Here is a 13318-nt window from a genome sequence, read left to right as displayed (position 1 = left end):
GAATTCACATTTGCTTATTTTTTTAAATCATTTATTAAACATTTTATAGAAAATGAGACCCGCAATCATGTCAAATTATTCTAAATAGCTGTACAATATAGATGCAAACAAAAAATATGATTTGAAAAAAAAAAAAGACATTTTTTTGCAGGACCAGTCATGAATCTTGAGGCTTCTGCAAGACTCCAATACCAAGCTTTGCCAACATCAGGATACTGGAAAAGAAAAAAAGACATTCATGAACGAAACAGGGCATGGCATGTCCTGTCTCATTCCATGCCCATTTAATTATTATAACCACTAAAAGGGCCTGTGCCCTCTATGTAGTGTGAGAAACTGCTTAAAAAGTACTACATCTGCTCCTGAGTTTTTAAAAGAGCATGGATAATGTTAATATTTTACTGAAAAGGCTCGTAATCCAGTCTCCAGAGACCTCCAGTCTGTCAAGTGTGAACATGAAGTACCTTGCTCCAGCCACTATACCCGCAGGCATTATCTTCCGAGAGTTGTAAAATCTTTTCCCCATGAGAGCAGCCAAGGTTCCTGATGTAGCTGCCCAACACAAATAGAAATCATTAATACACACTAAACGGATGTCTCTAATAAATGCAGTTCACTGTCATTTCAGTGATGAAGTATTAGGATTTCACACACTTTTATTTCATACACATGGGATTTCTCAAGTATGTCCACCTGTAAAAGATATGTGAATTATTGTAGATTATCTAACTGATTAGTTAACTGATTAGTTAACTAGTTAACAAACCCAGTTCCCTGAAGAAGGTAAATAAGACATCACACTCATGGGAAGACACCCATCAGCAAGGCTGAAGAGCCTGAAAAGGCTGAAGAACAGTGCCTACTGGCTCCACCTCTAGCCATCAGGTGACTGCTTCTGGGAACCAGACATTTTCTTCAGATGAGGAAACAGTACTCCGCAACACCACAATGTGCCAAGGTCACAGTATGCTAAGGTTAAGGCTTTGGCTTAACCGGCAACTTAATATCAAACACCCATAGACCTCAGATCCTTGAAGGGCCAACGAGTGTGCGATCTTTTCATAGGCTTAGGCATTTGACTCCACTGTGAAGTCTAAGAGATGCAGCCACTTTAGAGGAACCACAAAAAGGGGGGGAAAAAAAACTAGCAACAAGTCACAGAAAGTTGGTTTCAAGCGACAGTGATTTCTCTCTTAAAGAATTCCATTCTCTTTTCTTGCCATCATTCTGGTACAAGTTGATTGTTGTTCTTCTGTTGACAGAATGTTGTTCCAGAACCATATGGGCTTTTTTTTTTGGCAAACTCTAATCTGTTCTTCCTGTTTTTCAGGCTTACCAATGGTTTACATCTTGTGGTAAACCCTCTGTATTTGCTCTGTTTTTTTCTTCACTAGGGAAAGAATTCTTCCATTATTCGCCACATTTGTTTTTCGTGGTCTTCCAAGCCTTATGATGTTCCAGAGCTCAGCAGTGCATTCTTTCTTTTTAAGAATGTACTAAATAGTTGATTGGGCCACACCTAATGTTTTTGGTATCTCTCTAATGGATTTTTCATGTCCAGATATTTATGGACCTGACTGTATATTAACGGGTTTCCAGGGGAACTGGAGCCTTGTGTGACTGACATCCAGCAGACCAATTTGCCAATGTTTATATAAACTTAATTCACTTTGCCAAGGGCATCTTCCTATACATGAGATGTTGCATGTCCTTGCTCAACTTATTTCTTATTAACTTGGCATTTTTTAATGGTTAGTATGCTGAATGGCAGTATATGACAGTTATTCATAATTATACTGTTCAATGCTTGTTTCTGATTGTTCAGAAGGTATTGATTAATTTTCTATAACAGCAGCTCTGAAAGTTGTAAGGTCATATTAATGAGCTTGTTCTAATACGTCATCCTTTCTGTAGTAACAGCTCATACACAGGAACTTGTATGGCGGAAGTTCAACATACACAAATGTATATTTTTTTGTTGATTAATAATGCAGTTGTTGATATGAAGACTTTTTCTCTGAGGAGACATTTATATAGCATTTTTGGAAGAAGTCTCCAGTGACAGTGCATTGTAACAGACAGAGGCAAGGTTATAAATAAGTTTTCAGGAAAGGGTTTCCGTTTTCAAACCAGGTTTTCTGGTTTCTTTCTAACATAAGTTGGATTATTTTTGTCTTATTTGTCTCATTAACTTCATGGGAGACAAAAGAAATAAAGTAAGTGATAACAGGACGTTCTACAACATTAAATGTAAATATAAATGAGTAAAAGGTATTTTTCAATAAAACTGCTGTGAAAATTGCTGTGGTTTAAGGGCTAATATTGGAAAATAATCAACTTCTGGGTTTAAAAAAAAAAAAAAAAAAATATTGAATAACTTTGCATAAAATGACTAGAAATACCAACCTAAAGACACCCAAATGTTTTGGGGGTTGTGTGACATCTGGTAGGCACCAAAACCTGCCAGACCTCCAAACAGCAGTCCAGCTGCCAAAGAAGGGACACTGCCTGCAGAGAGAGAGATAAACCCGCTCAAACCAAACCCACAGCTTCTTCAAATCTAGCTGAACATCACAGCAAATTTCTATACCTTACAGGCCATTGTATAAACCGAGTTAGAAAACAACTGTTTACTTGTACGTTCAATATCTATCGACACTTTTTACTTATTGTGCATTTTAACTTTTGCCATATATATCATATTTTTGATGCAAAAATTAAAGGGAATAAATAATGGACTAAACTTATTGATGTTACACATGGTTATGAGCTGCAGTAATAATCTTGTATTGTAAGGAGTATTAAAGGAGACCTGCTTTGACATAACCCATGACTCCTCCAGACGCAACGAGCGCTGCATATCCGTATCCAGCCCAGTCCACCGCCATCACCAGCGCCTGGCAGGGCAAAAACCCAGCAAAACACAGCATTCTTCAAACACTCGGGAATGCAAAGCTACAACCCTGGTGACTATACTAAACACACCTGCTTGAAAAAGACCAGAACCGCAGTAGTGTTCATGCCTGACAGCCTCTTTTACACTCTTGTCTGTTAAAGTGGCTATGAAACAGGCGCACGACAGTTTTACAATTAACACAGTGAGCTAAAGCTAAATATCTGCTGAAGCATCTGTGCCTTAAAGGCTGCCTTGCTCGGCTTATAGCTGTGTTTAAAACGATACACTGTCTCAGTGCATGATTAAAACAAACCCAGTCAATGTATAGCATTGGCAGTGAAGTAAACCTAAATATACTCACTTTTTTAGGGGTCACTTGAACTAGCTCGAAGTCAAAGTCAATGCCCTCGCAGGACCAACCAGTTAAATTTCCTTCAGACAGTTTCCGGTGTGACGTGATTCACGCATGAATGATGGGAAATATAGTTTTTTGAGACATTACTCTCTAAAAAGATAAGTCTAAAGTTCTTTTTTTTTTCGTTATTTTTTTTTTATAGTTAAGTCATGTCAGTATTCCAGTGCTACACTGTGTCCCAATTTAGCAAAATTTACTGTAATACTGTAAAAAATCACTGTAAATATTTACAGTAAATATTAACATGCATCTCTATAATAGGTTATAGTTAACGTACTATCACATTAAACAGTCCTATGCTGCCCCCTACTGGTTAGAGTTGCATCTACCACAGACCACATATCTCATTACAAACTCATGAGCATTAATCATGGGCGTTGTTCAATGGGCTTGAGGTCAGGGCTCTGTGCAGCCTCAGGAACTTCCACCCCAAACCTGGTAAACCATGACTTCATGGAGCTCACTTTGTGCACAGGAGCATTGTCAAGCTGGCATAGGTTTGGCCTCTTAGTTCTAGTGAACGGAAATCTTAAAGTTACTGCATACAAAGTCACTCTGTACAATTGTGTGCTTCCAACTTCATGGCAACAGTTTGGGGAAATCTCACATATGGATGTGATGTTCAGGTGGCCACAAACATTTGGCCACATAGTGTACATCTCATAGAAATCACTCTCCTGACAAACACATTCATTCATTCATTCATTCAAAATCAGCAAAAAGTTTTCATTAGGTAAGACACTTGTGAGTTTCAATGGCATAATAAATCAAACAAAATGTAATTTTACTTTTTTTTTTAACTTTTTAATTAAATTAAATATAATTTTTTAAAGTATGAAACATATGCAATAATTGCAAAAATATAAACAGTTCATAAGAACAATAAATGTATAGCTAGACCCTTATGTAAAATTAACTGACTGAAACTACCAATGAATTAAGTAAATTAAAATGTACTTGTTCATTTCCATCTTCTCAGCATTTACTCAAAATATGTCTGCATGAAATTAACCTACAACATTCATCCTCATTTTTTTTTCCAACTCATCGCTTATTTTTTTTCAGAACTGCATTAGAACAAACAAATCTATGCAGATGGTAAATCATTTTCCCACTAACTGCTTTTGGCATCATGTTTTAGACTATTTAAACTTGATGCATTTCTTTTATGCCCAGTGCCCATTACATAGAAATACAGGCTCACATTATTATAACCCAGCATCTCAAGAGCTAGCACTGCATTGCTATTTTCAGATAATGTTAGAAATTAGCATTAGCAACATTTACCATGTGAAGTGTGATGTACAACAACATCTATATTCTGCTTTAGCTTGAATAACTGCATCAGCAAATATCTATAAAGTTGTGTTGGCAAACACAATGTGGAGATAGCAACTGGTTCTCAGTCCTAGTCCTGGAAACCCCCGTTATGCACATTTTAGTGTTTTCCCTGCTGTAACACACCCACATCAACTCAGAAAGGACTATTAATTAACTGATTATTTCAAACGGGTGTGCTGGGAAAGGGGAAAACACTAAGCTGTACAGGACAGGGGGTATTTCAGGACCACTGATTGGAACCTATGGGTTAACTAGATGGTTTCCTGAAGGATCAGTATGTATAACAACATTTAATTGTTTAAAATAAATGCAAAGTGAGGCTGAGTTGAGCTCCATACTATCAATCATTTAGGGAGAAAAACAATCACAGGTTTATTAGTTTGACCGACATGCATCCTGTCACAGATTCTAAACTCTGTCTGCCATATAAATATGCATGCATACTACTCTTCCAGCCGTTGGCCCAGAGTGCAAAGCCAGGGTAGAGCGGCTGAGTGAAGTGTGTATGAACTTGGTGGAGAAGGTGCACTGTGTTGGTGATACTATAAAAAGACAGAGTTCCTGCCCTGTGATCTAAATATATCCCCACTCTGTTGGCTGACTTGGGGGCCACAATCTTAATGTTTTCATTTGCATGACGGTACATGTACGTGAGCTGGAAGCAGTCCAGACCCCAGGACAGATTGTCTCTGCCAAAACCATTCTCCAGCCTTGGTGTTGCACTTTCACCTGCCTGAGAAAGACCAATTGAGCAAATGCCACTGCCATTCCACTCTACCTCCCAGTAACAGCGACCTGTCAGACCTTCTCTGCACAGCACCTGAGGCCACCCATTGTCTGATACAGCCTGATCAATACAGTTAACCCACTCAACTGCCCTGTTGGACACACGCAGATTTGGATGGTCGGCTGTAGAATCCAAAGTAAGGTAACAGGCATCTGTCAAATAAAATAACAAAATGCTCATCAAATGTTGACCTATCAGGACAAAGTCCTTTCAATGTTTCTGATACTGTTAATGTATATATGTGTGTGTGTTTGTGTGTGTGTGGGGGGGGTTGGGGGTCTGTTTACTTACAGTTTAAAAAGTCTTCTCTTGTCTTTGGTTCTAAAACACCAGAGTACATATTAGAATATATGATCTTTTACCTAGTATCATTTGTGTGCATATTATCTGTTTTCAGCACTAACCTGAGCTAGGAAGGAGTTTTGGTGGTGCTGGTGTTTCTGCTGGGTAGAGAGAAAAAAGTGAGAGAAATTAAACAAATTTTGCAGAAGTAAAAATAAATATAATAACCAAATATCTGCACACTCACTTCTCCTTGCCTTCTGTCCATGGAAGATATGGACCTCCTTAACTACAGACACACAGATAAAATTGAATAATGCACTGACTAGAAGATTACAGTCTCCTCCAAATGTATTGGAACGGTAAGGCCAGTTATTTTGTTTTTGCTACACACTGAAGACGTTTGAGTTTAAGATCAAAAGATGAATATGAGATGATAGATCAGAATTTCAGCTTTCATTTAGAACATGGCAATTTAGAAAATGGCACCATTGGTGCCAGACCACCCAATTTTTTTGGTGAGCAAAAGTATAAGATCAGATAGTCTTAAAGTAACACTTAATATTTGATTGTGTGTCCCTTGCTTGCAATAACTGCATCAAGCCAGTAACCCACTGACATCACCAAACTGTTGCAATCTTCTTCTGTGATGCTTTTCTAGGCTTGTACCACAGCTTCTTTCAGTTGTTTGTTTTCTTCTCCCTTTAGTCTCCTCTTTAGGAGGTAAAATGCATGCTCAATTGGGTTAAGGTTTGGTGATTGACTTAGCCAGTCTGAAACCTTCCACTTTTTGTCCCTGAAGTCGTTCTTTGTTGTGTTAGCAGTGTGTTTTGGTCATTGTTTTGCTACATGGCCAACTACAAGTTCCTCCCAATTAGATTGGATGCATTTCTCTGTAAACTGGCAGACAGAATCTTTCTGAAGACTTCTGAATTCATTCTGCTGCAACCATCATGAGTTACATCATCAATAAAGATAAAGAACCCGTTCCAGAAGCAGCCATGCAAGCCCAAGGATGACACTACCTCCACTATGCTTGACCAATGAGCTCGTATGTTTTGGATCATGAGCAGATCCTTTCTTTCTCCACACTGCCCTTTCCATCACTTTGGTAGAGGTTACTCTTGGTTCCAGAACTTTTGTGGCTCATCTCTGTGTTTCTTTGCAAATTCCAATCTGTCCTTCTGATTCTTACTGCTGATGAGTGGTTTGTAAATCCTCTGTATTTCTGTCCTTAGAGTCTTCTTCAAACAATGGATTGTGATACCTTCACCCCTGCCCTGTGCAGGTTGTTGGTTATGTCACTGACTGTCGTTTTTGGGGTTTTTCTTCAAAGCTTGCACAATGAATCTGTCATCAACTGCAGTTGTTTTTCTTGGCCAACCTGTTCAATGTCTGGTTGTTAGTACACTAGTGGTTTCTTTCATTTTCAGGACTTTCCAAATTGTTGTATTGGCTATACCAAATGATTGTGCAATGGCTCTGATCAGTTTTCCTTCTCAGCTTCAAAATGGCTTGCATTTCTCCCATAGACAGCTCTCTGGTCTTCATGTTAGTTTAACAATGCGGTCTTCACAGGCAAAACCCAGGGGTCAAAACAGGAGTAAACATTCAGTACTAGTAATTCTAATCAATCAATCTAACAGGGAACACCTAGGCAACAAGAAACACCGGTCAATTACATGTTCCAGTATTTATGATCACTTGAAAAATGGATGGGTTCAAACAAAAGGTGCCATGTTTTAAGTTGTTTAACATGTAGATGTAATATCAGGAAATGAAAGGTGAAATAGTAATCTATCATCTCATATTCATCTTTTCATCTCAAACCCAGATGTCTTCAGCGTACAGAAAGGAAAAAAAAAAAAAAAAAAAAAAAAAAAAGAACTGGCCTTGCCATTCCAGTACTTTCAGAGGGGACTATATATAAAATCATATTGAGAGCTCTTCTACACGCAAATGTTTACATAGAATAAAATAGATAGAAAATATTATTTTACAAATAATGTACACAAACACAGAGGCTGAAAAGAAATGGTCTCTAAATCAGAGATGTCTCAAAATGGTTATTCTACATGTGGTATTTAGTATGTTTTATAGTGTACCATGTTAACAGAGCATATTGGAACGTTAGGACACTTTGACTGACCTGCAAAATCACCACAGTCATAGAAAAATTAATCAATCTGTCCTTCTGAAATAAATTTAGATCAGGTGCCAGGGCTGGAACTAATATCAAAAGAAACACATGTTTTCAAGAGTTTACCAGTGATGTACATTATGAGCCTCTTACTTGTGTCTGAGATGTTACTCATCTCTGTACTGCAGATGTCCTCCAGGCTCTGCTGCAGCTTTGAGACTGACTGAACAACTTGTTCAAATGTGATTTTATGGGTAGACCTGACAATGATGCAAGACTCAGATGGATACTTCAAAGACTGGCAGTTCTGGGGAAAAAAAAAAGACATCATGTGTACACATTATGAATAATCTACATATACAGTCAGCTCCAGAATTATTGGCACCATTAGTAAAGATGGATAAAAAAAAGAAATGTTAAATGTCTTTGTGGTTAATTTTAATCTAACCTTTTTTAAAAGGTTAGATTATGGCTCAATGATCAGCCATAACATTAAAACCGCCTGCCTAATATTGTGTAGGTCCCCCTTGTGCAGCCAAAACAGCCCTGATGCGTTGAGGCATGGACTCCACAAGACCTCTGAAGGTGTGCTGTGGTATCTGGCACCAAGACATTAGCAGCAGATCCCTTAAGTTCTGTAAATTGCGAGGTGGGGCCTCCATGGTTTGGACTTGTTTGTCCAGCACGTCCAAACAGCTGCTCAATCAGATTGAGATCTGGGGAATTTGGAAGACAAGTCACAATCTTGAACTCTTTCTCATGTTCCTCAAACCATTTCTGAACAATTTTTGCAGTGTGGCAGCACGCATTATCCTGCTGAAAGAGGCCACTGCCATTAGGCAATACCATTGCCATGAAGGGATATACTTGGTCTGCAACAATGTTTAGGTAGGTGGTACGTGTCAAAGTAACACTGACATGAATGCCGGGACCCAAGGTTTCCCAAAAGAACGCTGCCCAGAGCATCACACTGCCTCCTCCGGCTTGCCTTCTTCCCATAGCGCATCCTGGTGCCATCTCTTCCCCAGGTAAGCGACGCACACCCACCTGGCAATCCACATGATGTAAAAGAAAACGTGATTCATCAGACCAGGCCACCTTCTTCCATTGCACCATGGTCCAGTTCTGATGCTGGCACTTTCAAGGTAGGCACTTTCAGTCGTGGACAGGGATACAGCATAGGCACTCTGACCGGTCAGCAAGCTGCTAAGCACTGTGTGTTCTGACACCTTTCTATCATAGCCAGCATTAACCTTTTCAGCAATTTGTGCCACAGTAGCTCTTCTGTGGGATGGGACCAGACGGGCTAGCCTTCGCTCCCCACATGCATCAAGAAGCCTTGGGTGCACATATATTACACATATATATTACACACACACGTGAGACAGGGAGGCTACCCAACTGTTGATTTGGCCACACCTAAGGTTTTTGCTATCTCTCATCTCTCTTATAGATTTATGTTGTTTTTTCAGCCTAATGATGGCCTCCTTCACTTGCATTGAGATCTCTTTGGACTTCATATTGGTAGCTCCAGTCGAACAGCTGCCAAATGCCAACTCCAGACCTTTTATCTGCTTTGTCTTGAAGTACTTTGCTTAAAATGGCTGTAATTCCTAAATGGTAAATGCCATATTTTTGTGGAACCTGAATAAATAAAGCTGAAATAAAGCTGAAAGTCTACACTTCAATCACATCTTGATTGTTTTATTTCAAATCCATTGTGGTGGTGTATAAAGACAAAATCACAAAAACTCTGTCATTGTCCAAATACTTCTGGACCTGACTAATATATATATATATATATATATATATATATATATATATATATATATATATATATATATTAAATCCTTTTAAACCCTTACAAAAATGTATGATTTAAATAAAACCACATCATCCTCCATTTAGTACCTTAGCAACCTTACCAACATAACAGCATTGAGTCTTCTATAATGCTTGATGAGATTGAAAAGTGCAAATCTGAGATTACTCCTCAATAATCTCTCCAGATCTTCCAGGATACTAGATCCTCTCTTTTGGACTCTCCTCTTCAGCTCATCTTACAGGTTTTTGATGAGGTTTAGGTCAGGGGACTGGGACAGCCATGACAAAATCTTGGTCATTTAAATTATTTTTGTGTGGATTTGAATGAATGTTTTGGATTATAGTCCTGTTCGAAAATTCAACCATGACCCAATTGTAACTTCTTGGCAGAGGCAGCCAGATTTTCTATGATGAGAGTCATTTGATGCCATACAGTCAGGCATTTTGTCTCATCTGACTACAGAACTTGGTTATACTCAAAAACCACTACCTGATTCAAAATTCCAGTAGATTCTGGTCAACCCCAGGTGCTTACATTTGTGGTTAGATGAAAGGAACAGCTTTCTTCAGGCATGTCTTCCATCTAATTGTAGATTTGGAGACTTGGTGACCCCAAAATGCTACTATCTTCTGCAGATCTACAAATATGATCCTTGGAGAAATCATTGCCTGTCTATCTATCCTCTCACTATGCGTGGGGGGAATATATATTGCATCGTCTTCTGGTCAGATGCATTACAGCACTGGTTGTTTTAACCATTTTAATTATTGCTTCAACAGTGGATATGGGCATTTTCAGTCATGGAGATTTTCATAGTCACTGCCTGATTTATGAAGGTCAACAAATTTTTTAAAAAATTTGTTTAAATTTCCCCATGTTGAATGATTAAGGGAATGTAGCCTCAGTCTCACCTCGCAGTTATACTCCAGTGAAACAGGAGAGGTTTCTAATTACGCAGGTGTCTTAAGAATATAAATGGGAACATGCTTCAGTTCGATCTTATTCATAAGAATATCTAGGGTGCCAATAATTCTCTCATGTTTTCAGATAAAGCTGATAATCACAAAAACTTATTTCATAACCCATCTAGGGTACATAATTTCTACAAGTGCATAACCTCTCCCCAAGTTACACAGACACATGCACCAGACTAGGACATGGCTAGATCATCATAGTGCAGTGGTGCAGTGAGTAGTGCTGCTGCCTCACAGCTCCAGGGTCACCGGTTCGATCCTGAGCTCAGGCTACTCTTTACGTGCATGTTCTCCCTGTGTTGTCATTGGTTTCCTCTCCCCTCCCCAAAAGACACAATGTGTACTGGCTATGCTAAACTGCCTGTAGGTATGTGGGTCAGTGGTGCCCTGACATGGACCAGTGTCCCATCCTGGTTGAATTCTCCCATTTGCACCCAATATTGTCAGGATAGGCTCCGGATCCACCACTACCCTGCTCAGGATAAAGTGCTTACTGAAGATGAACAAATGAATGATTCATCAAGTGAATATACATTCCAGAAATATATTTATATCACTATAAAAAGATGCAAATAATCTATTAATCAAGTAGGAAAGCAAAAGTCTAAACCAAGAGATGATGCAATATAACACAATTTTACTTATAGCCAAACCTGAAGGAAATCAATGTTATCATCCATCTGTAATGTCTTCTGTAGCTCAGTGTTTTTCTTTTTAAGATCCATGATCTCCAGCTCAGTCTTCTCCAAGAGTTGCTCAGCCTCTCTTAGCTCGCTCTCCTCCTGTGCCCTGAGCAGCTCCATCACCTCCAAGCGTCTCCTCTGGATGGAGGCTAGCAGGTCGGCAAAAATCTTTTCGACCTCATTACGAGCTGCCTGTGCTGAAAGCTGTTAGCAGAAACAATGTGCATTTAAAACACATAAAGAATACATAACCTGCAGAACAGCAAAACGTGTCCTATAAACAGAAGGCAAATTTGAAACTTGACAATGCTGAGAGAGTATAACTGGCCGGAATCTCTGGTTAGGAAGGATGGCATTTCTGTCTTTCCTACTGATCAGAGCAATACCAGGCAACCATTAGCCTGTAAGTTCTAGTATACAGCATGTGGCAGTTGACATTCTCTTCCAAACACATTCAGCAGCCCTATTGGTAGCTCTGCAAAAAATGGTACTTAGTGATTATAGTTAAAGTCAGAACTTACCTTGGTTCTGTTAATTGCTTTTCTCAAGTCCTGGGACACTTTCTCCCCCTGCTGTATCCTTTGATTTATTGTCTTGTTAAGCCTACTAAGCTCATCCTTGAATAAAAAGATAAAGATAAAGATGAATACACCAATTGTAATTTTTGCAAATAAATAAATAAATCGATAGATAAAATAAGTTGGACTTGTCATATATACATTCCTCCATTATTCCCTAAAAACAATTCAGTATTACAGCTGACAAATATACAGGTTACTTAAATAGGATTTAGAAATATATCTGCATCTGTAAAGAATAAGAATTGATTAATTAAAGTGTTAAATTAATAGTTTGATTTTAAAAAGTATGGAAACACAACACAGGTGAAAGACTGGTCGACGTTAAAAGTTAAGTGTAGCCAGCATGTTGCTTTGTGAAAGTCTTTTTAATGAAGATAAGTGTGTGCACTTACTGCTTTTTCAGCTCGAGCTGTCTCTGCTGTTACCGTGTCATGGGTTTTATGTTCCTCCACCGTGCACAGGTAACACACACACAACTGCTCCTTGCGGCAGTAAAACTCATAAAGTCGGTCGTGCACTGAGCAGATCTTCTCCTGAAGCCAGTTGCAGGCCGGAACCAGTTTGTGCTTCTTAAACGCAGGAGACTCGTAGTGGGGTTGAACATGAACATCACAGTATGAAACTAAACACACCAGGCAAGACGTGACAGCTGGACGTTTTCCACCTATGCACACGTCACATGTGACGCCTTCAGCTCCAGGGACAGCCGTCGGGGAAGAGCGACTGAATCCGGTTTGTCGAAGCTTCTCCACGAGCTCGGCAAGAACAGTGTTTCGGTTCAGCTCGGGCCTGACGGTGAAGCCGCGTCTGCACTGTGGACAGCAACATGCTCTCACCTGAGCCTCCTGATCCCAGAAGTGTCTGATGCAGTCCATGCAGTAGCTGTGTCCACACGGAATGGTCACTGGATCCTTAAGCAGATCCAGGCATATGGAACAGCAGAACTGCGCCTCGTCCACGCAAATCTTTGCCTCCGCCATGTTTCAGTGCTCACTGCTTTCACTTTTGATTCTCCAGAAACAGTAGTCTAGTGCTTCCTGCGGACATGTGGACGCCTTCCCGAGAATATTAACTGGCATTAATGGAGGACTAGTCTGTGTACCGCCCCCCAGAGCGCAGCCAATCATATTAAAGACATTTTTAACTCATCAAAACAACTGCTTGATTGTATTTCTGTTTATGCTCTCTCTGTCTCTAATTTGCAAATAAATAACAACAGTTCAAAAAATGACGAGATCCACATATAACTAGTAAGTGATCCACAAAAATACAGTGAGGTACACGGAAATACACCAGATCTTTAACCGCATTTATTTGTGGGTCGCTCTACGTGTGTGTACGCATTAAACTGGCTGCATTTATCAGTGGATTTCTGAAACACTGCTCCGACTTCT

General features: G+C 39.4%; 2 protein-coding genes across 4 annotated transcripts; both read right to left on the bottom strand.

Moving 5' to 3' along the window:
* Positions 1-13: 13 nt before the first annotated feature.
* On the bottom strand, positions 14-3518 carry tmem14ca (transmembrane protein 14Ca). Of its 2 annotated transcripts, none has more exons than XM_026923983.3 (5): positions 3258-3518; positions 2813-2897; positions 2407-2508; positions 465-552; positions 14-215 (listed from the first exon to the last, which is right to left on the bottom strand). In XM_026923983.3, exons 2-5 carry the CDS (start codon positions 2886-2888, stop codon positions 158-160), a joined length of 324 nt encoding a protein of 107 aa, XP_026779784.1. In that variant the 5' UTR covers positions 2889-2897; positions 3258-3518; the 3' UTR covers positions 14-157. The 2 variants fall into 2 exon arrangements, with proteins under 2 accessions (XP_026779784.1, XP_034153896.1); XM_034298005.2 differs by lacking the exon at positions 3258-3518 and adding an exon at positions 2986-3236.
* Positions 3519-4999: 1481 nt separating this feature from the next.
* LOC113532566 (E3 ubiquitin/ISG15 ligase TRIM25) lies at positions 5000-13060 on the bottom strand. Of its 2 annotated transcripts, none has more exons than XM_026923980.3 (8): positions 12317-13060; positions 11865-11960; positions 11314-11547; positions 8015-8168; positions 5969-6010; positions 5844-5879; positions 5731-5760; positions 5000-5591 (listed from the first exon to the last, which is right to left on the bottom strand). In XM_026923980.3, exons 1-8 carry the CDS (start codon positions 12902-12904, stop codon positions 5017-5019), a joined length of 1755 nt encoding a protein of 584 aa, XP_026779781.3. In that variant the 5' UTR covers positions 12905-13060; the 3' UTR covers positions 5000-5016. The 2 variants fall into 2 exon arrangements, with proteins under 2 accessions (XP_026779781.3, XP_026779780.3); XM_026923979.3 differs by having other exon boundaries at positions 5844-5882; positions 12317-13057.
* Between the last annotated feature and the right edge of the window lie 258 nt (positions 13061-13318).

Source organism: Pangasianodon hypophthalmus, chromosome 22 (genome assembly GCF_027358585.1).
Source record: "Pangasianodon hypophthalmus isolate fPanHyp1 chromosome 22, fPanHyp1.pri, whole genome shotgun sequence".
Taxonomy (NCBI): domain Eukaryota; kingdom Metazoa; phylum Chordata; class Actinopteri; order Siluriformes; family Pangasiidae; genus Pangasianodon; species Pangasianodon hypophthalmus.
This window is presented reverse-complemented; position numbering and strand designations above follow the sequence as displayed.